At 42.3% G+C, this 23,113-nt stretch overlaps 2 protein-coding genes across 2 annotated transcripts in view; both read left to right on the top strand.

Annotated features, from left to right (window-relative positions):
• Positions 1–23,113, top strand: part of GNAL (G protein subunit alpha L) — a 142,638-nt gene that overhangs the window by 103,210 nt on the left and 16,315 nt on the right.
• On the top strand, positions 18,601–21,853 carry CHMP1B (charged multivesicular body protein 1B). The gene has a single exon (XM_055323583.1). It carries the CDS (start codon positions 18,712–18,714, stop codon positions 19,309–19,311), a length of 600 nt encoding a protein of 199 aa, XP_055179558.1. The 5' UTR covers positions 18,601–18,711; the 3' UTR covers positions 19,312–21,853.

A 23,113-nucleotide genomic window follows, 5' to 3' on the forward strand; every position in this document is an offset into this window, starting at 1 on the left:
ATGAGGTCAGTTATGGGTCCCATTCTCATACGGTTCTCAGAGGATTAAATAAGCATATCTCCAAAGTCCTCAGAGTAGTGCCTGTGACCCCTAGATGAACTCATGCTGTTATGTCGCCAGTGTGGAAGCTGAGGTCCAGAGAGGTAAACTAAGGCACGTAAGATCATAGTTTCCCACAAAAATAGACGGCACAGAGCCGTCTGGCATTCCTTTGTTTCCATCCTCTCAGGTTACTGACAGCCATGGGTACAAGCTACCTCATGTGTGAGGTCAAGACTCCCTCCCAGACTTGGAAGGAATGAGACACCAGAGCTTCAGTTATACTTTCTTAACTCTGGGCCCAGCAGAATCACAGAAAGCAGTTCCCCGCCTAGACCTCACTGTCTAGGTCAATCCTAGCTTCTACAGCATTGCTTTCTTTATCCATTTTAATACATGTGGGAATCGAGTTGGATCAATAATCTTAGTCTCTTAATAACTGTTGTTTTTCCTCTAAACTCAGATTTTGAGATGGAGTCGAGGGATCTAAAAAACAAAGGCTATTTCAGTAACAGTTGTTAGACTAACACAGGGCTACCAAGGTGTATGTTGCCAAATTAGATGTTAAAGAAATAGAAGCTGCCTCCATCAGCCATCACCATCCCTCCAATAAAAGAAAGGAGGTTTCAGCATCAAACCAATGAAGGAACATGATCTCAGAGGAAAGCCCTAAGACCATGATACTCAGGCCATCTTGTCCAACACACTCGATTTTTAATTCCTCAGGAAATATGTCTTATTCCTTCTTAAATGTTCAGGTGAATGTTCTTTCATGAAGTCAGTGCTCCGTAGGTGCTATTTGAAATAAATGCTAATTCTAGCAAAACAGGAGCCTGGTATTCACTATGGTACTGATAAAAGTCCCTTTAAAAGTGCACACCCTACCCCAGATTCAGGCTCTGTGGCCTCCTCCTTCCCCCTTGTAGGTCCCCAGTGCTCTGACACATTTCATTTTCTTTTTTCCTCCCATCAAAATTGCCCTGAGAAAAGACCTGATTTACATCTTGGTGTGAATTTAAGTCACTATGTTACCTTGCTCCATGGTTTTGCATTTTGAACCTTAATGCTTATTATGAAGGGAATAATTCTAAGCTCCATTAAAGTAATTTCTTCCATGGCAGAAATCAGGGGAATATTTTGGGGAAGAGGTGCTTCTCAGTGATGCTGAAATTCTGTTAAAGCAGAACTGCTGATGAAGAGCCTGGGAACATCTGGCAGTTCCTTAAAAGCTTACAGAGGTACCTGGGAGTTCCACTCCTGGATATTTACTCAAGAGAATTAAAAACATACATCCACACAAAATCTCGTACATGAATGTTCATGGCAGCATTATTTACAAGAGCCAAAGAGTGCAAACAACCCAAATGTCCATCAAATGATGAGTGGATACACAAAACAGGATCCAACACAAATGGAATATTATTTGGTATAAAAAGGAATGAAGCTCTGATTCATGCTACCACATAAATGTACCTTAAAAACATTATAATAAGTGAAAGAAGCCAGACACAAAAGGCCACCTATCATATGATCCAGTTTTTATGAAACGTCCAGGATCAGCAAATCCACAGAAATGGAAAATAGATTACTAATTGCCAGGGGCCTGGGGGTCAGGGGAAATGGAGAGTGACTGCTAATGGGTGTAGGATTTTTTAGGGGATAATGGGAATATTCTGGAACAGGATAGTACAGACTATACCAAAAATCACAGGGTTGGTGAATTTTATGTTTTGTGAAATATGTTATGTGAATTATATCTCAATCTAAAAAAAAAAAAAAAGATTATGGAGGAGGGAGGGATTCAGGGCAGGAAAAACAATGGGAACACTCGTCAAGATCGGCCAGGGGGGCAGTCTCCTCACTGAGCCGGGGGTCCTCTTGTCAACCACAGGTGAAAGTCTATACATGCATTTACAAGGCCTGCTTTTGCTTTTCATAAGGCCTCCATCAATCACAAATGCATGCCACTCTAGTTCTGCAAACATGTACAAACAAATGGAAGCCCCCAAATTATAAAGCACCCATGGTATAAAAATGAAAAACAAGCTGTGGTGACCTTTATTATGATATTTGGCATGCGAGGAGTGGAAACTTGCTCAGGCTACTTCAAGAAAAGGGGAATTTGTTCTGAGTCTCTCTGGAAAACCACTATTGAGGCAAAGGCACTGTGAGGACCAGCTCTTCTGTTCCCGCCCTCTGGGCATTTCAACTTTGCTTTCCTTGTCTGCTCTTCTCATCCCTGGATCCTGAAGGCAGGCCCACGCTGAAATCTGCAGGCCTGATCCCAGAGGAAACAGATCAGTTTTGCTAAAGGCCGGCAGCCTGCATGTGGCCACGGCCTTACCTGCTGTCCCTGGGGCCCGCGGGCTCAGCCAAGGGTCACCACCACAGCAGAGGGTGCGGCGAGGTGGGCCAGCCAGGACCGACCACCCTGGCCAAGGGCTGTAACTGAGCGTTAAGTATTGTAATTTGAGTAAAAAGGAGTGCCTGTGCAAATAACCAGCGATTATATTTTATCCAGAATTGCCCAGTTCCCACTGTGAAAATTAAAAGACAGTCTCTACCACATTATCCCCCAAAATGCATTTCCTTTAAGTCCTAATAATAAGTGATTATGTAGCCATGGAAACAGCTATTTTGGGAGAAAGAAAATCAGAGAAAATTGGATCTTTAGAACAGATTTATAAAATCAGACTTTGCTTAATGTAACTTGAAACCCTACTGCTCACAGAGTAGGTTCTTAGGCTTTGTACAGTTGTTTACAGGATAAGCACTTCTAACAGTGCTTCGGTTTGAATAATTGGCTTTAGAATGCTCTCAAGGAGAGGGAATGTGCCAGAAGAAAGAAAAGAGTCTCGAGAAAGGTACAGTGTTTTTTCTGCTGCGTCCCTGTCTGCCTTTGACCATCTGTCAGGAGTCTTGATGACCACATTGCTATCATTTACTCTCCAGCACTATTAGGTTCTCATGGCTCCCAAGTCCTTGAATCTAAGCTTTAGGGACAATTGGGAAATTATTAGCAAAAATGATGTCTCAACTTCAAAGTTGTTTTCTTTCCAGGTCATTTTAAAATCAAAGAAACTGTATTTTAAAACGTGAATGTTACTATATACCATTGAATTCATTAAGTATATAATCAACCACCTGGGTGCATGTAAATGAAGATCTCATTTTGATCTTCATTTCTAGCCAAATTTATTGTCAGATTACTTTTCTTGGTCTGAAGAATCAAAAATGTTCTGTTTATGGGCAGTACAGTCCAGTTTGTTTAGGTATGAAGAATAAATTTAGTGGCAGGGTAAAGTAGGTAGGCCACATATCTCAGAATAAGCCCGTCAGCCCCTGGTTATATCCATTTCTTCCACACCCATTTGGAAACCTGCCCTGAGATGGAATTTTTAAGAGGGCTGGCTTAACACAGATGCTTCCGTGTCTACGCTCACCTACGACCATACAGCACTTCTGACCCCAGATGTGTCAGGTGTTTTCCCACACCAAGCAACTCTCTATCACACCAGCTGGGTGTCCTCCAATTTAACACAATTCTGGGGGTCTACCTGGAGACCATGTCCGATGCCACAGGCTAAGGGCTCAATCCCACAAGATTGCCTCCACTTCAGAAGCCAGTCTCAAGCAGTAGGTCTGCAGGTTTTCTACAGCTTCTGTCCCACTGTTGACAACTCACAGAACTCAGGGACACTTACATTTACTGGCTTATTAAAGGAAATGATAAAGGATACCGAGAAGCAGCCACATGAAGAGATGTGGGCAAGGTCGAGGAAGGTCTCGAGCACAGGAGCTTCTGTCCCCGTGGAGTTGAGCTGTGTCAGCCTCCTGGTCGTGCATGTGTTCACCAACCTGGAAGCTCTCCAAAGAGCTTGTGGAGGCTTCATCAGTAGGCATGATCTGTCTGTCCTTAACTCCAGCCCCACTCCCTTTTCTGGAGGATGGGGTGGAGTGGAGCTGAAAGTTCTAAGCTTCTAATCATGATCTGGTCCTTGCAGTGACCAGGCCCATCCAGGAGCCCACCCAGAGTCACCTCATTAAAATAAGAGACACTCCTATCACACAGGAAGGTACAAGGGATTTATTTAGGAGCTTGGTGTAAGGAATGGCAGTCAAAGACAAAATATTAGAACAAAAGATTCCCCTAGTGCTCTTCCCACCTAGGAATTTACAAGGGTTTCAGAAGCTCTGTGCCAGGAATCAGAATCAGAGACCAATAGGCATTTTCCCCCCTATATCTCACATGTGTAAGCAAAATTTTTAAATCTTTCAGAAAACGACTCCCTTGAGTGGAGGATCCTGGTGGGTTCTCATACATCACCTCAGTGAATCCTCAGGCTTCCTACAAAGAGAGGATGCTGAGATGGGGCTGCAAGTCCTGTCCCTTCCAGCACGTTACACTACTTTCTGCTGTTTTCCATTCCCTAGATATAGTTAGATTCATTCTGAAGGCTGTGAAAATCAAGCCTCTGAATTATAATAATAAATAATAATAATGTTTTTGCTGCCTTAGAGCTATAGTTCCCCAATTATTTCTTAGAACCCTTGTCAAACAGTGTCCTGTGTGGGGCCCCAGTAGTGAGGAGGGGTCAGCAGCAGTGAGGAGCCCTGCGTGTCACCGTTAGCCTGGCCCATGCTCCTTACGGAGGCTCAGTTGATGCCAAGGAGTGCACCATGGGGCCTATTTTAGAGACCAAGTCCAGTTTCCAAAGTTGTAGTAGCAGGCCCAAATTCAGTTTGCACTAAATACCAAGCCATAGTCCTATTTTACTAGAATAAATACATCAAACCAAAGTAGCATTTTATTAGAGAGAGATTTTAGATGGTCACATGGATCACATTTACTTATAAGATCTGTGTGGCCATTTTCATAAAAACAGAATTGAAACTCAGTGCTCACAGATGACATTGAGCCTTTCACTGGGGCTCAACATCTGGTTCCTTCCTGCTGGGGGAAGGTGTTTGGGAATACTCTGGTTTATGTATATCAGTAACAGCAAAGAGTAGCAAAAACAGGGTTGTTGTTATTGTTTTAATTTGCTTTGTAATCACAAGAAACATTTTAAGATAAATTATGCGGAATGTGAAAAGGACAAGAGTAAGAAATTTCCTTCCAAGTTGGACTCCTAACCAACCTCCTCACGTTTCTAAACATACACACAAAGTCTGATAGACACTTAAAGTTTTTCACTTTTTAACTTTTATTTATTTTTTTTAAAGATTTTATTTATCTATTTATTCATGAGAGACACAGAGAAACGCAGAGACACAGGCAGAGGGAGAAGCAGGCTCCATGCAGGGAGCCCGATGCGGGACTCAATCCCGGACTCCAGGATCACGCCCTGAGCCAATGGCAGGCGCTAAACCTCTGAGCCACCCAGGAATTCCCAGATTTTTAACTTTTAAATGCACAAAGATAGTCTCTGTGCCACATTTTCACCAGTGGTGACATGGCAGTTCCTCTGTGATGAGAGCCTGGGCTCACCCCCAGGACAGGCCTCAATGCAGCAGGCTATACTGCTTGCTGGTCAGGTGTTGTGCCATCTGGACAGGAGCCAGCGCGCTCTTACAGCCTTCCTTCCAAACAGCAGCACAACTGCAAGAAGTTGAAAATCTGTGCATAACAGCTTGATAGGAGTTTGGGGTACACAGGTATTCACGTGTGTCAAAACAGCAAATGTACAGTCAAGATTTGTTTCTTTGGACTTAAATTTTACTTCAACAAAAAATATCGTGAACAAATATTGATGTCTAGACAAAGATCTGTGTGCTGAAGTATTTAGGAGGAAGTGAACTGGTATCTCCATTTCTTTGAAATGCATCAAAAATAAGGTAGCTAGAGAGATATGTGACCTTTTTTTAAAGTACGGTAAAATGGTAATGGCAAAATCTAGATGGGTATTCAAGTATCCACCAAAAAATTATTTCAGGTTGTGTGTCTGAAATGTTTCATAGTAAAATGTAGGGAGGGGAATATACATGTGTACAGATGTGATCAAAAGTCTACAGAAAAATAAGTTACATAGCAGCACAAGGTAACACATCAGTGGTTCTCCACAAATGATAATATGCCGCATAAGACATTTGCCTGTAGGAGGGTTTTTATTACAATTCTCTGAAGTGCTTGCTGAATTCTTCTAAAAATTTCCAAGGACCCCAAGGACCTCAGATTGAAAACCACTAAATACTTGTAAAAACAAAGGATACGGCTTCAGAAAGACTTACAGGTGTGTCTCGTATTTCTAAGCTTCAAAGTGTAGCTGCAAAATAGTTCATAGTTGTAAAAATTTACCAGGTGGGGCACTCTTCTGTGCACATTACACAAGTTAACAAATTAATCCTCACACTAACCCAAAGAGGAGGAAACAAAATCACCTAAGATTACAAGGACTACACCATGCCATATTACTACTTGATTTATGCAGGATTTCATACCTTAAACCTAAAGGTATGAAAGACTATTTTAGGTTAAAAGTTCAACAAACATTATATGAGCTTCAAATGTGTGCCAGGCACTGCCAGATGCTAAATTGTAAAGATGATAAGGCATGGCCTTACACTTATAAATACATGGATTTTCACAAGGGCACCCATTTTCTCAGATTGTGAAGTCACTCTCATCTACCTTCCATTTCTGTCCAATTCATATCGTGAGCATAGTTCGCAGGTGAAAGCCAGGATAGGGGCGCCTGGGTGGCTCAGTGGTTGAGTGGTTGAGCGTCTGCCTTCAGATCAAGTCATGGTCCCGGGGTCCTGGGATCAGGACCCACATCAGGCTCCTTACAGGGAGCCTGCTTCTCCCTCTGCCTGTGTCTCTGCCTCTCTCTGTGTCTCTCGTGAATAAATAAAGAAAATCTTAAAAAAATAAATAAATAAATGAAAGCCAGGATAGATTTTTTTTTTTATAGAGGTCCTTACGGTTCAAGAAAGTGAAAAAACTCACAAAAAGGGGCAAATATTTACAAATCATGTATCTTATAAGGGGCTTGGATCCAGATTATATAAATAACTCCTACAGCTCAATAATAAAAGGTTAAATAACTTCAATATTAATGCTTTTATCAATTTTAGAATGAACAGAGGATCAGAATAGATTACATTTCCCCAATAAGGTATGAATTTACATATTTAAATGGCCAATAAACTCATGAGAAGATGCTCAACAGCATTAGTCACTGGGAAACACAAATCAAAACCATAATGAGATACCACTTCACAACCACTAGGATGGCTATAATCAAAAAGTCAAGGGCACTTGGGTAACTCAGTTAGGCTTCAGCTCAGGTCATGATCCCAGGGTCCTGAGCTGAAGCCTCATGTCGGGCTCCCTGCTCAATGGGAAATCTGCTTCTCCCTCCTCTCCCTCTACCTGCCACTCCCCCTGCTTCTTTCTCTCTTAAATAAATAAATAAATAAACAAACAAATAAATAAATAAATAAAGTCAAATAAGGGATCCCTGGGTGGCGCAGCGGTTTGGCGCCTGCCTTTGGCCCAGGGCGCGATCCTGGAGACCCGGGATCGAATCCCACGTCGGGCTCCCGGTGCATGGAACCTGCTTCTCCCTCTGCCTGTGTCTCTGCCTCTCTCTCTCTCTGTGACTATCATAAATAAATAAAAAAAAGAAAAGTCAAATAAAAACAAATGTTGGCAAGCATGTGAAGAAACTGGAACCCTCATATATTGTTGGTGGGAATGTAGAATGGTACAGCTGCTTCAGAAAACAGTCTGGAAGTTCCACAAAAAGTTAATCACAGAATTACCATGTGACCCAGCAATTCCACTCCCAGGTATACATTCACGAGAATTGAAAACATACATCCACACCAAAACTTCAAGACAAATATTAACAGTAGCAGTATTCCTAAGAGTTGAAAAGTGGAAACAACCCAATGCCCCTCAGTTGCTGAATGGATACCCAAAATGTAGTCTGTCTATACAATGGACTATTATCTAGCTATAAAAAGGAAAGAAGCACTGATATAAGCTACAACATGGAAGAACCCTGAAAACATGATGCCGAGTGAAAGAAGGCAGACACAGAAGGCTACATGTTGTGTGATTCCATTTCTATGGAATGCCCAGCACAGATGTACAGAGGCAGAAAGTAGATTGGGTTGCACTGGGCTGAGGGAGCGTGAGGGGGGCAGATGAGGGGCAACTGCCTAATGGGTACAAGGTTTCCTTCCAGAGTGATGAAAATGTCCTGACAGTGATTATGGAGACGGCTGTGCAGCTCTGAATAAGCAAACCACCATTGGATGGTGCCCTTCAGATGCACTTTAAATTGAGCTCCTCTGTTGTAACTAGCTTGTTGGATCTTGGACACCTCAGTAAAATTAATTTGGAGACTGCTGATCATTGGGATTTCCTAATTTTAGGGCAGGGGGAGAGATGCTATTCCAAAGGGGTGAACAATTGCTCAATAGAAGTTCCTATTCCTTACCCTATACAGTGCATTCTGGCTCACCTGTGTGCACAATCTGAGTGCAGGGACAGTAGTTGTGCTGTGGAAGGTATTCAGTAGAAGACACATAACATTTCACATTTTGCACGTTCTTCCTTTCTAAATCAAGAGAGAAAAGAGAAGAAAGGAAATGCAAAAGCGAAAACACTGATTTAAACTATGATTCCTGGGTTCCCTGGGAATCATAGTTTCAGTGGTTGGTTCACGAGTCATTGTTGGCTGCTTGCATGGAATTACTGCTTACCGCTGCATCCAAAACCATGCCTGCCTCATAGTAGGTGTTCAAAAAATAGTTGTTAAATGGGATGGGCTTTTATAACTTTTGTTTCTCTGTGTTCTCTCCCATTCATCATCTACCATTCTCATGTACACAGAATTTTGCTGTATAAAGTTGTAAAATTTAATTAGGGTTATTACTCATTCAACAAATATTGAATGAGTTGTCACAACGTCAGGCCCTGCCTGGAGAGGAGGAACTCAAAATGCCATGGAAATAGCTTCTTATAAATTTACCCGCTAACTTCCATGATGATTATTTTTTAGAGATAGTGAGACATATTTCCCACATGGGAATCATAGTTTATTTTTATTTTTTAAAGATTTTATTTATTTATTCATGAGAGACACAGAGACAGACAGAGAGAGACACAGACACAGGCAGAGGGAGACGCAGGTTCCATGCAGGGAACCCGACGCGGGACTCGATCCCGGGTCTCCAGGATTATGCCCTGGGCTGAAGGCGGCGCTAAACTGCTGGGCCACTCGGGCTGCCCTAAGTTACCTATCTTTCTTATACCAGACCACACTGATCACATAATTAGAATCTGTGAGATGAATGAAAAGCCACCTTTCAAATACAAGTTTATTCTGTTATTATTTTTAGATTAAGGAAATCTAAGTACAATTAGAATTTCCATTTGCTCACTAGCACTTTTATACATATGACCACAGTGAAGTGCATGATATGCCTTGCTTCTCAATCTATTTTATATTACTGTGAATCTGGAATTAATATTTTGCATTAAGATGAATGTTATGCATTATTTCTATGAGGAAGGAATGAAAGAATCTTCGTACCAGCTATCTGAGGCAGGTGGTAACTGCTAAGAAAGAAATCGCTTTGCTATAGTCTGCGAAGATCCACACAGTGACATACCTTCTAAAATCTATGAGACTTAATAAGTTGTTTTTGCAAAAAAGAAAATTTTGTATTACCCTCAACTGGACATGTTTAATGAGATCTCAGATCTCTTTTAAGATAAGAAACTCAGTGTGAAGTAAATGGAGATTGGAAGGTCTGTTTCTTTTTCTGGTTCTTCCTCTGACACATGGTGTGATCTGAACAAATCTGCATAATTGGTCTGTGAAAATAGAGAGCCCCGGGGGCACCCCTCCTCAGAAGGCTCTCCTCATCCAGAAGTCCCTACAACTTCTTTCTCCACCCTTGGTCAACCACATGCTTCCACAATTCGAATCAAAAGGTCGACTTCTTCGTACAGACCTAGGGTCTGTAAAGATCAAGTGACAGTGTCATGGGCCAGTGGCAGAAAGGAAACGCCAGGATGCTTCTAGTGAGCAGGAACCATCTTGAATGCAGTTTGTGGTGGTTTCCTTATTCTATTTCATGTAAGGACATCAAAGAATTCACAAAGTTTCACGCTGTAGTTTAAGTAGAAATTCATTTATCTTTGAGTTCTCCTTTAACCCCTACGCTACTCAAAAAAATACATATTCCTTTTTTCTGCCATATGCTAAGATTCACTATTAAGTATTGTTTTGCAGATGTTAATCTTGGCTGGGACTTACTATATTTAGGACATGGTTAATCATGTTCTGAGGCAGCCTAGTGATGAATTTATCAGGAAAGCTCAGCCAGCACCTCAATGCCCCAGTTGTGCAGAACCTTCCATGAGAAGAAACACTGGGGGAACTAAATACCTCTGCTTTATGGAACATTATACAAGCATCACATTTGTGCATTACTTATCTATCATCCCAGAGCTGTGAACTCAGTAAATATTTGTGGAATACGGGCATGAACTGGAAGATTCTAGCCTCCCCCATCAAAGATGATAGAACAAGAATACATATCCACTATATTTTAGTTGAGGTATCTTGCACCTGAAGAGTTAGTTCAAAACCATTTTAAAGTTAACATTTTAAAAATATATATATTGATCTTTGGCCTCCTTTAAGCCACCAGTGTTCACTGTCTCAAAGAAAACTGACTCTTATATTATAAAACATTACAATACATTATAAAAGTGGCAAGAAATATTCTGCTTTGTTACAGGGCTTTTTACATTCTAAATAGAAGTGTTAAAACAAATTATTTGGGGGCATCTAGGTGGCTCAGTCAGTTAGGTGTCTGACTCTTGGTTTCAGCTCAGGTCATGATCTCAGGGTCCTGGGATCAAGCCCCTTGTAGGGCTCCACACTCAGCACAGAGTCTGCTTGAGAGTCTCTCCCTCTCCCTCGGCCTTTCCCCACCCCTCACTCATGCATGCACTTTCATTCTCTTTCTCTCTCTCTAAAATGAATGGATAAATCTTTAAATAAATAAATAATTTTTAGTAAGTCTCACTGAATTAAGTTGTATTTGGTTTCTAACATGGTTTTGCTTCTTAACTAAAGATACCACCTTAAACTAACAAATTTTTATGTTCAGGCTCAAAAGCTTAATTGCAGCTCTTCCTTGACCAAGAGTGATTACCATGCTTAGACTTGCATGAACACTAATGGTCAATGACTCCTTCCCTTCTATACATAGTAGGGATTAAACCAGAACTGAAAGGACTTTTTAATGGTTCTCAGAATATGCAGTCGTTAGAACTAGTACACTCTATTCTGTGGTCATGAGTATTTGAAATCACTTGACTTAAGCTTAATTTAACTGTGAGATGATGTGACTTATAAGCTGCGTCTCATGGCAGGTCAGATGCAGCATTGATTAGGGATATGAGAGCATCAGCAGCTCACACATGTTCCCAGGAGCAGCAGTAGGACACCCCCACCCCCATTACCACCTCCCAGGACTCTATCCACACTAGCCCTGAGGAAGCTTCCAGGTTCTGACCATCTGATTTCATTATACACACAAGGTACACCAACAGGAGGACAAGAAAAGGTTTTCATATGCAGCGAAATTTACTGTCTTGTGTGCACATTAACAATTTTTTAAACTAGCAAGTTGTAAGCTTAATGTTCCAGTTAAAAAAAAAAAAGTGATGTGAGTGGCACCTGGGTGGCCCTGCGATTGAGTGTCTGCCTTCGGCTCAGGGCGTGACCCCGGGGTCCTGAGATCGAGGCCCACATCAGGCTCCCTGCAGGAGTCTGCTTCTCCCTCTGCCTGTGTCTTTGCCTCTGTGTGTGTCTCACATGAATAAATAAATGAAATCTTTAACAACAACAAAAAAAGGGTGATGTGAGAACAAGCCAGCTCCCCAGTTCCACAGAGTAGCCCTGCCCCACATGCAGCCTGGACAAGCCCATGTGCAGTCCTACTCATCTGCCTGTAGCTGTGAAATCGCTCTCTGCGTCTGCAGGATGCCCTACCAATGTCTGTTAGACAGCCAGACAGCGTGAGATACTGCCAATGTTTCTATGCAGGGAAATAAGCTTATTTGATGTGTTTGTTTTCCTTCTGTAGTTTACTTTCTGCTCATATTTTTCTCTCCCTCTGAGGCAGGAACCCCATCAAAGGAGTAGGTTTTCTTTCTATAGAACATTCTGTAAATGGAGGCATCTCATAGAAATATACACAGTCCGCGTTCTCTTTTTCACCTAATCTACTCTATATGTTCCCTGTGAGATCTGCAAATATCCATCACAAATTGCTGGGAAGAGGGCAATTTAGATAATACACATTTTCTCATAGTAAGTTTTATAGTAAATCTGTTCATATTGTCTCAGGGTTTCTTCAAATGAAATTATGCAGTGTATACCATTTTGGTCTGGGGTCTTTTTAGCTCAACTTAAGTTTTTAAGATTTATTCATGTGTTGAGTATGGTTACAGCTATTTATTTTCATTACTACATAGTATCCAATTGTAAAAATACACCACAATTTATTTTTTCATTCTGTTCATGGACGGTTGGGTTGCTTCCAGGTTTTGGCTGTGACAAATAATGATGCTCAAACATTTTGTTCTGTAACCCGATATACATGTGCAAGAGTTTCTCTAGGGTGGATAAAAGACATGGAACTGGTGCTCAAAGGGGATGCATATTTTAACTTTACTAGATAATGCTAATTTTTTCTCAAAGAAATTGTGTCTACTGACCCTCCCACTAGTAGTGTATGAGAGTCTTTGTTGCCTCACATCTTTGCCAAAACACACTGTTTCGGGACTTTGCCTTAATTATTCTGAGGGACTTATTTTGATTTAATGATTTTAAACAGTCCTTCCCAGTGCCAAGGCCTGCTGAAGGCATTATTACCCAATGTTAGATCATAGTTTCATATGATGCATTTCCAGGTTTATAAATGAAGAAACGATGCCCAGCAAGGAGCTAGCTTGGCCTTGGTCACACAAGTAATCACACAGCTTTGCCCAGGACAGAAAAGAAGAGCCCGGTGCCCTACATCCGTCAAGACCACACTGTACCCACTCCCTCTGTTTTCACGCTGCTTCCTGTACTAACAGGAAAGTCCAAATTGTCTCAAACTAAGACTGAGCTAAAGCGAGTCTAGAGTTATGCTTTAGCAAACCCCAAGCGGGAAAAGTAATATTTCGAGACTTCTTAAAAAAAAAAAAATGATTGCCATTGACCTTTTTCTAAATCCAGAACTTTCTTTGTTACAAGGAGGACTAGGAAGGAATATGGAGCCCCCAGTTCTGTGAACATCTAAGACAAAGTGATCATTTCTTTACTCAGCACCAAAAGAAACCCTGGACTGTCCTTAAGGGCCAGGAGTATCTAGATTTAATTTTCAACTTGTTATCAGATTGGTAAATTATTCAGTACAGAAAAGGAACAGGGAAATCCCTATGTTAGTGGAGTTGTAGATGCCGAATTAGACTGTCAGGACATCGGGAATTCATATACTCCCTACACCACCATGAGAACTAGGAACCCAGACATTACCAGCCTGCACACACAGCAATGTGGAAGCCTACTCAAATGCAACTTTACTGTTTCTAACTCTTTCTTGTTCTCATTTTTATTTTTTTAAAGATTTTATGTATCCATTCATGAGAGACAGAGAGAGAGAGAGGCAGAGAGAGAAGCAGGCTCCATGCAGGGAGCCCAACATGGGACTCGATCCTGGGTCTCCAGGATCACGCCCTGGGCTGAAGGCAGGCACTAAACTGCTGAGCCACCCAGGCTGCCCTCTCCTTCTCATTTTTAAAAACTTAACATCATGTTAACATAATGTGAGGTATGATGACTTTGCAATTTCCCATGGTTTGAGGACTCTTGGAGTTTTGTTCTGAAATAAAAAGTTGATAGAAACAATTATATATGTGATATATCCAGTAATATATATGTAAGTGATGTAGTCCTTGAAATGGTCACCAAGTGAATATATCTCCAATGCCATTTCCTTTGGATGCATTCATACATTCAGCAGAAATTTATTAAGTATCTGTGTGTTTGAGTTTGATCAGTACCAGGTGTAAGGTCAAGAACCGAATTGTCACCATGGAAAGATCTAAAAGAACAGACTGCTACTGAGCAAATCACAAATATATAACATAGATACAAATTGTGGTGAGTAAGGAGGAGCTCTGAAAGAGAATTCAAGGCATAACATTTCAAATATACTGGAAAACTACCTGTGAGAAGCCAGTAATAATTTAACACACATAATAAAACTGTGTTTCATATATATTTAGTTCCCTCTTTTATTTTGAAAGGTCTTCAGATTTAGCAAATGATCCTTCTCCAGTGAAATCAAGCCATATATCCTGCTTAAATATCTCAAGTTTAAACATTTGTATTGGTTCAGAGGAAGAAAGACTAGGCCATATTAAGCCAAATTAAAACATATTTTCCTTCCTGATTTTATGATAAAAATAACTGACTGGCTTGACTAGAAATGTCTGTACTCTAATCAAAATTTTCTTACAGTCCCTAAGAAGAAAGTTTCTACTTTGGCTATGGGTGTTATAAGGCAGTGTCATAACTACAGAATTTCTGACTGGCCCCTTGATTGTAAACTGTATATAGAGGGTACCGTACTTACAATATTTTACCTACAACTTTTCAACTTTATAATGGTGTGGAAAGAATACAGATTCAGTAGAAATCATACTTGAAATTTGAAATTTGGATCTTATCCCAGATTAGCAATGTTCAGTAAGTTCCTCTCCAGAAATGCTGGGCAGCAGCAGTGACATAGCTTCCAGGCAGCTACGGGATCACAAGGATAGTACACATACAACCATTTTGTACTTCTATTGTGTTTGTCACTTTCCATACAGTCAATTACATGAGATAGTAAATGCTTGAGACAGTCAATGCTTGATCATAAAACAGGCTTTGTGTGAGATGATTTGGCCCAACTGTAGGCTAATGAAGTGTTCTGAGCATGTTTAAGGTGGGCTAGCTCAGCTATGGTGGTAATAGGTTAGATGTATTCAGTGCACTTTCAGATTAGGATATTTCCAACTTAACAATGGGTTTTTTGGGATCCCTGGGTGGCGCAGTGGTTTGGTGCCTGCCTTTGGCCCAGGGCGCGATCCTGGAGACCCAGGATCGAATCCCACATTGGGCTCCCGGTGCATGGAGCCTGCTTCTCCCTCTGCCTGTGTCTCTGCCTCTCTCTCTCTGTGTGTGTGTGTGTGTGTGTGTGACTATCATAAATAAATTTTAAAAATTAAAAAAAAAAACAATGGGTTTTTTGAGATATAGCATATTGTAAATCAAGAAAGGCCTGTATTCTTTCTTTGCACCATGAATTAAGTCCAGAAGATTCTCATGTGCAGTCAGAATTTCCACAGGACCAAAGTTTCCCTTGGTGATCTTTCATACACTCAAGATAATCTCTCCTTCGCTAGATACGTGAAAAAGAAAACGTGCTAGTCAGAAACAGAGCCTGGAGGTTTTCACCCTTGATGGAATGTAAAGAATGGAAAAACTTACCAATAGAATGTAGATGCAGTGAAGGGAGTTGTCCAGGATTATTCCTAAGAATGTGGCTTGAATAACTGGATGAACAGAGGTGACATTTAATAAGTAGGATAATCAGCTTTGGGGGTTAGGACTGGGAATTCAGTCAGTTGGAGGAGGTGCCAAACCGTCTGGCACCCCAGATTCTCCAGTATCAGGAGACAGGGATACAGGAGCTTGGAAGTAAAATTTGCTCTAGAAATGTAAAAGCGAGCTGTGGATCATCTGAACACAATGGGGATGGCTGTGGATCATCTGAACACAATGGGGATGGCTGTGGATCATCTGAACACAATGGGGATGGCTGGGGTATTGATAGAGGAGAGAAGAGGATGGGGCCTGAGGACTGCTACTACCGAGCTCCTGGGGGGTTGGGGGGAGGGTGGAGGAGTACCGGCCAAGGGCAAGGTTGGCCTCTTCTGTGTTCCAGGCTGTCCCAATAATCTGAAAATCTGGCTTCTGGAACTCCACCCCATGCTCTAGACCGTTTGCCCAGCCCAGAGAGGAGACTTGCCATCAGTTAATGACTATAGCGTCAAGGCATGTTAATTGCTTTTAGCACCTTACTTAGGTCACACTAACCTTACTGTCAATGCAAGTCCTCAGTCTGCTCAAAAGAACAGCTAAATCACCTTATTCTTTTAAGCCAAAGATGATCAGTCTTTTATTCTTGTTAACTGATTGGACTCCACCCTGCTCTTCTACTGGTCTCGCTGTATCCATAGAATCTTATTTCTAACGCTTAGCAGATGTGTGGTCTCGGGCCAGTTGCTTAGCTCTCTGTGCTTCTGTTTCCTGACCTGTAAATTGGAGGTGTTAGTAGTATTACTGCATAGGGTTTGTGCAGATGAGATGAACTAATTCATGTAAAGTGCCTGGAACAATGCCTGGCACATCAGCACTTAATAAACGTTAGTTGTCATCATCCTCTTCATCTATCAAAGTTTCTCGTGATTATATTCCAAACTCTCACCTAATTAGAGTTTGTCATTAGGCAAACTATGGAATATGTCGAGGAACCCAAAAGAAAGGGAGGGTGGATTGGGGGGCGGGGGGGGGAGAGAAAGAGTTGTGGGCCCTCTATCCTCACTTCAAACAGGTTTTTTTTCCTTTTATTTGCTTTTTTATCATTTCTAGAAGTGTCTCATGTGAAGAAAGAGTTCTACTACTTTAGAAAAAAAAAAATAACTTTAGGGAACGCCTGGGTGGCTCAGTGGTTGGGCGTCTGCCTTCGGCTCAGGGCGTGACCTTGGAGTCCCAGGATCCAGTCCCATATCAGGTTCCCTTCATGGAGCCTGCTTCTCCTCCCACTGCCTGTATCCCTGCCTCTCTCCATGTCTCTCATGAATAAACAAATAAAATCTTAAAAAAAAAAGAAGTAACCTTGGCTAAGCTGCTAAATAGGATAATGTTCTAGCTCCTCTCAACCACAGTTCAAGTCAGCGAAGCCTTCTTGGACTCAGTGCCTACTATGTGCAGAGAGATGGCTGGGTTCCTCAGGGGGAAAGGAATAAGACTGTTTTCTGCTTCCACAGTTCATAATCCAGTACGGTGCCCTGAGCCCACAGAACATGAATCAGGAGGTGTGCCCTGTGTGGTAGAGCAGAGGTACAGGGTACAGGGTCAGCACAGAGGAGGGGGCTCCTGGGAGGCTTCATGGAGAGGGTGGCTTCTGAGAAGGGGTAGGATATCAAGAGGCAGAGACGCATGGGGTGTGTAAGCCCGGGCAGCAGGGACAGTATACACAGAGGGAGGAGCACTGAGTGTACCTCATTCTCCACTAGATCCTAGAGACCCAAGCTTCAGTCCAGTTTGACGGGCACATAGGGCAAGGACAGAAAAGAAGATGGGGACCCAGTATGCCTCCTAGAGAAGTTCAGTGTTTATGCCTGGGTTTAGGAGCCAATGAGTGATATAATCAAAGCAGTGTTTTAGGAAGATGCATGTGACACTAGCACGCCTCTCCTTTGTGGCTCAAGACTGTAAGTTACTGACACAGGTAACTGAAAGGGATGGCAAGATGCCAGGTTAAAATTCTCTCTAAACAGAATTAACTCTCAGTATTATCCTCAACCTGGCTCATTAGGGCAGGTTGGGCCTTCTGATATTTTGTTGTCGTCTGTGTCTAGGGAATCTTTCTAAAACAGAAAAACGGTAGCACATATCGCTGCCATTTGAAAGCCGGAGTTTTTTCAGGGTATGATACATGGTGACAGTCCTGATGTATGCCAGTGGATGTGCGTCCCAATACTTCACCGTTCTCTGCCTGCATAATTTAAAATGACAATGTAGCCTGTCAAACTTGAATGTGAGTGAAGTTCCTTGGATATTTATGAAACATCAGATAGATAGAACTGTGTCGGCAAAAGATGGGTCGGTCCTTTTATTACTAAAACACAAGGGTTTTTGGATGATAGTTGCTGGCGACACACTAGAGGCCGAACGGAAAGCTACGGCACGCATGCGGCCGTGCACGGCTGTGAAGGTCTTTTCACCGCTGCAGCCAAAGGGTAGCACAACACTCCATCCAAGCAAGTCGACGACGCGCCTCTCGTTTTGTCCAGGAATTGATGATCCACGGTCTCGGGTTCCCCCGAGAAAGCGGCACCCACGCATGTCAAGCGAGCTGCGGCCTGCAGACCCCGCTGACGGTTTGCGGGCTGAAGGCCCGCCCGTTTGGGAGTCCGGAGGGTTTTTTGCGTGTAGTGTAGACACAGCCTGCCTGCTTCGACAGCTATGTTCCCGAGTGTGCGTGGACACTCGTTCCCGTGAGTTTTCTAATGCTTAATTAAATACGTCTAACACTGGGCGCAGAGAGACAGCGCCGCGACCTACACCGGCAGCGTCCAGCGAAACCCCGCCCGCGTCTGCGAGGTCCGGCCCCCTGGGGCCCGCAGCGCCCCGCCCCCGGGCCCGCGCGCCCCGCCCCGGCGCCGGGCTCTGACGTCACCCTCTGCGCCGCGCGCCGTAGAAACAGGAAGTGGGACCAAAACAAAGGAGCGGCGGCCGGGAGCGGACCTGCCTCTTTCTCTCTCTTTCGAGCTCATTTTGGCCCTGGCCCCCGACCCCAAGGAGGCGCCCGACTATGTCCAACATGGAGAAACACCTGTTCAACCTGAAGTTCGCCGCCAAAGAACTCAGCCGGAGTGCCAAAAAATGCGACAAGGAAGAAAAGGCCGAAAAGGCCAAGATTAAAAAGGCCATTCAGAAGGGCAACATGGAAGTGGCGAGGATACACGCCGAAAACGCCATTCGCCAGAAGAACCAGGCGGTGAATTTCCTGAGAATGAGTGCGCGGGTCGATGCGGTGGCTGCCAGGGTGCAGACGGCGGTGACGATGGGCAAGGTGACCAAGTCGATGGCCGGTGTGGTTAAGTCGATGGACGCAACGTTGAAGACCATGAATCTGGAGAAGATCTCTGCTTTGATGGACAAATTTGAGCACCAGTTTGAAACGCTGGACGTCCAGACGCAGCAAATGGAAGACACGATGAGCAGCACGACTACGCTGACCACTCCCCAGAACCAAGTGGATATGCTGCTCCAGGAAATGGCAGACGAGGCTGGCCTAGACCTCAACATGGAGCTGCCGCAGGGCCAGACCGGCTCCGTGGGCACCAGCGTGGCCTCCGCCGAGCAGGATGAACTGTCCCAGAGACTGGCCCGCCTACGGGATCAGGTGTGACAGCGGAACCCCCCTGAGGTTTCCTGGCCGTGGCCGCCTTCCGAAATGTTCTGTATATTAGTGAGATCCTCTACTGTAGGGACTCAACATGCCAGAATGCTGAAATGCTCTTTACTTAAGATGCTTCTATCTTTGGGTTTACAGTGCTCTCCAGATACACTAAGAAATTCCAGGCTTCCTCCATCTTACCTGGATTTTAAAGTTCCGTATAGCTTGTGATGTGTATTTTTATAGCTGCTTCTTAGGTATTTGGTGTGTATGAATCTTTCTCAAAAGTTTGGTCAAAACTCTCGTTCCGTATATTCAGTTTTCTGTCTGGATTCTCAAAATTGAACTTTTTAAAATTTAGTGTAATTGGTAATATCTAGAATTGACAGGTGGAGCATAAAAATTAAAGAAAGGAGAATGATTACTTAGATTGGTTACAGGGCTATCAACACCTCATTCGACTTAATGGACAGTCTATTTCTGTGTATTTTTTTTTTCTTTGCCATCCCATCCAGACTACTGTTCTATTGATCTGTTCTCGTAACTTACACTAAAATTATGGTAGGACATTCTGCATAATGTTGTCTTACTATTTGTTCCCCCAGATTTTTCTGTGTGGTAGTTATCCTTTTATAACTGGAGAAAATGCCACATAATTTATTATAAGGAACAATTGTTCACTCATTTATATTTTCTTTTACTAAAGAGCTTTTCAAAAGACACGGTTTAACATGACAGTTTCATATGAACATCTTGAACACATTTCTAGTTCTTTTCCTATTTCAACACTTTAATTAAACGTGTCATAAAGTATGTTAATTAGCATGGCAGTCATGATTACTCTAACATTGCCAAAGAACTGTTGATTAGTTTTGAGAAAACCATGGGGTGGTGTGTTTGTAGATTTTGTTTAGATGTTAATAACCAAAAATAGGTATAAAATTAGAACTGCTTTTCAAGTTCTAATTATTTGCATTTATTATTTTCTTTTAAAGCAACAACTTGTTGAAAAACCTTAGAAATATAAATTGGAATATTTTATTTAGCCATGCAAATAACTTAAATCTAAATGCAGCCATCTGGAAGTCTGAGAAGGAAAGATGCAGAATGGGACAGCAGGCTTGACCCTCTAAGGCTAGAGCCCATCTTTGCTGCATTTCTTCTTTCTGGGACAGCAGTGTGTAATCTCTGTCTGCAAAGTAATGCCTGTAGCCACCACTTTCTCATAGCCCCCAAACATGGAGAGCAGCAATTTGCTTTTGCCTTGGCGAGTATATTAATCGAAGTCAAATACTTAAGGATGTTTGAAATTACCCCCTTCCTCCCCTGGTAGATTTCCCCATAAAAGAATTCAGTGTTTCAGAAGATACTTCTAGGGATTCTTCGAAGCCCTTTGAAAGATTCATGACCAAATAGTCACCATTACGTTTTCCAGTATGAATGAGTGTGTTAAAGGAAAAAAAAAAAAAAAAAAAGAACAGGTATATGCAGATGAGGACTGACCCTCATATTTAAGTGTCTTTATATCTGACTGGATATTGTTCCAAAGTCTTCCTTAAGGGACGCCTGTCGGTTGTCTGTCCTGCATCTTCTTTCTAACTAAGACTTTACCCTTTTGGTGTCTCTTCTCATCCATATGGTTGCACAGAAGCAGCTATGTGAGTATAGCATGAGTCGTACCCCTCTTTAGACTGGAAAAAATAATTACAACTTAAAGCTCAGTGTCAAATCCTTTGGTAAATTAAAGACCCTTTTATAGTGCAAATATTCCCAACAAAATTAATATATTTTGTGAGATTAAACAATGCTTGTATATGCTTGAACTTTCTTAAAATATGTTCATTTCAAACTATATGAATGTACATTTTTATGAACCATAAATATTTTCAAAAGCATACCAGGCCCATGAATTATTTCCTCACTTTTGCAGTTGATGAAATGCTAAAATGTAAGCCACAGAAGTTTGTCAAATAAATCATTTTAAACTGCATGTTACTGCATGTGAGTGTGCATCCTGTTTAAAAAACCATGTACGAAGAAAATTCAGAGGTAGATTTGGTTCAAAAAGCATGGTATTTTTCTAGACTCTCCCTTACCACCTTAATTTGTTTTGTTGACATGGAATTTCCATGTATACTTCTAGAAACCCTAACTATTACTTCTTTAATAGTTTCTTCATGGCAACAAGGTTCTTCCTCATCTTGAAACTTAAGTGAGCTAATGATAGGTATGACTTAGAAAAGGCTCAACACGCCAAAGATGCAGTTAATCTTTCAGACAGCCACTAATACAGTTTTTATGCTTATTTCTCCTTTCTTACTTCCTGCCTTCAAAATGCACAGATTGTGTGTGTGTGTGTGTGTGTGTGTGTTTTGTTTTTAAGATTTTATTTATTCATGAGAGACACAGGCAGAGGAAGAAGCCACCTGGGTGCCCCCAAGTGCACAGTTTCTAACATGGACTTAGAATATACTTTTATGAACTATTTAGTTTATTTCAGTTTAATGATATATATGCACTTGGAGAACTCTTAATAAACCTGTTTCTGCTGGAAGTGTTAATGTGTACGTGTGCCTTTCAGACGGAGGCATGCTATGAATCTTACACACTATGTGCCTACCCTGTGTCCTTGATTTGTAAAAGAGCCGCCTAAAATAAGCACCAGTCTAATAACCTTATTAACTGAACATGGTCTCAGGTTAGCCAAATAAACGTCACATCACAAAGCAGAAGTAAGGGACCTCTGTTCTGGATGCTTCCTCTCATACGCACATCATGCACACCATTCTCTAGGAGGCATTTCTGTAGCCAAAATCCAAAGTTCAAGGTCTTTGATACTAATGGCAAAAAGCCACAAGCCAGGGGACATTGAATAAACTGATGAACAGGGAATCCCTGAGGGGCTCGGTGGTTTAGCACCTGCCTTTGGCCCAGGGCGTGATCCTAGGGTTCCAGGATCAAGTCCCACATCGGGCTCCCTGCATGGAGCCTGCTTCTCCCTCTGCCTGTGTCTCTGCCTCTCTCTCTCTCTCCTTTGTGTCTTTCATGAATAAATAAGTAAAATCTTAAAAAATAATAATAATAATAAATAAATAAACTGATGAACAGGCACTTGTAATTTCTTTTACTTTTAATCAACCGAATGGCATTAGCAAAAATACCTGCCTGGTTTACCTAGATTTGTTTTTCTACAAGATGATAAGACACCATCTGTCTTGGTCACAATTACTGGGCCTGGTGTGGAACGCAGCTCAGTTGGCACCTGGTAGTAGTTCCTAGCATGAAAGCATGGCTCACTCGGGGCTCTCACCCGTGATCACGTCCAGGAGCTCTCTAATGACAACGAATATAGTGTGTAAAGGGGGTGCAGCGGGCACTCGGCCAGAGCCCTCATGTGTCTCCTCAGAAGCATGTCCCCAAATTCCAGTGTTTGTTCCTGCTCTTCACAGTTTATACATCATCCCTCCCTCTCAAATAGTAGCAGGACAGACAGTTCAGCAGCGTTTATTTAGAATGACTGCATATAATAAAAGATTGAGACCAAAGTATATCAGATGTTGGTTATTTGGGGCTCCTTTCTAGAGAAAAAAAAAAAAACGCCACTTCTTCCTTAAACAGTCTTCAGTACAGTTAGGTAAAGCATACACATAAAGAGAAAAATGGACATGAGTGTATACAAATGTTAAGTCATCAGGGCACCCGGGTGGCTCTGGCTGAGCATCTGCCTTTGGCTCAGGTCATGATCCTGGGGTCCTGGGATCGAGTCCTGCATCAGGCTACCTGCAGGGAGCCTGCTTCTCCCTCTGCCTGTGTC

The sequence above is a fragment of the Nyctereutes procyonoides genome, unplaced genomic scaffold (genome assembly GCF_905146905.1).
Source record: "Nyctereutes procyonoides isolate TBG_1078 unplaced genomic scaffold, NYPRO_anot_genome, whole genome shotgun sequence".
Lineage (NCBI taxonomy): Eukaryota > Metazoa > Chordata > Mammalia > Carnivora > Canidae > Nyctereutes > Nyctereutes procyonoides.

What these genes read in the sequence shown, in the direction of transcription:
- CHMP1B (XM_055323583.1), top strand. Translation starts at nt 18,712, where the DNA reads ATGTCCAACATGGAGAAACACCTGTTCAACCTGAAGTTCGCCGCCAAA.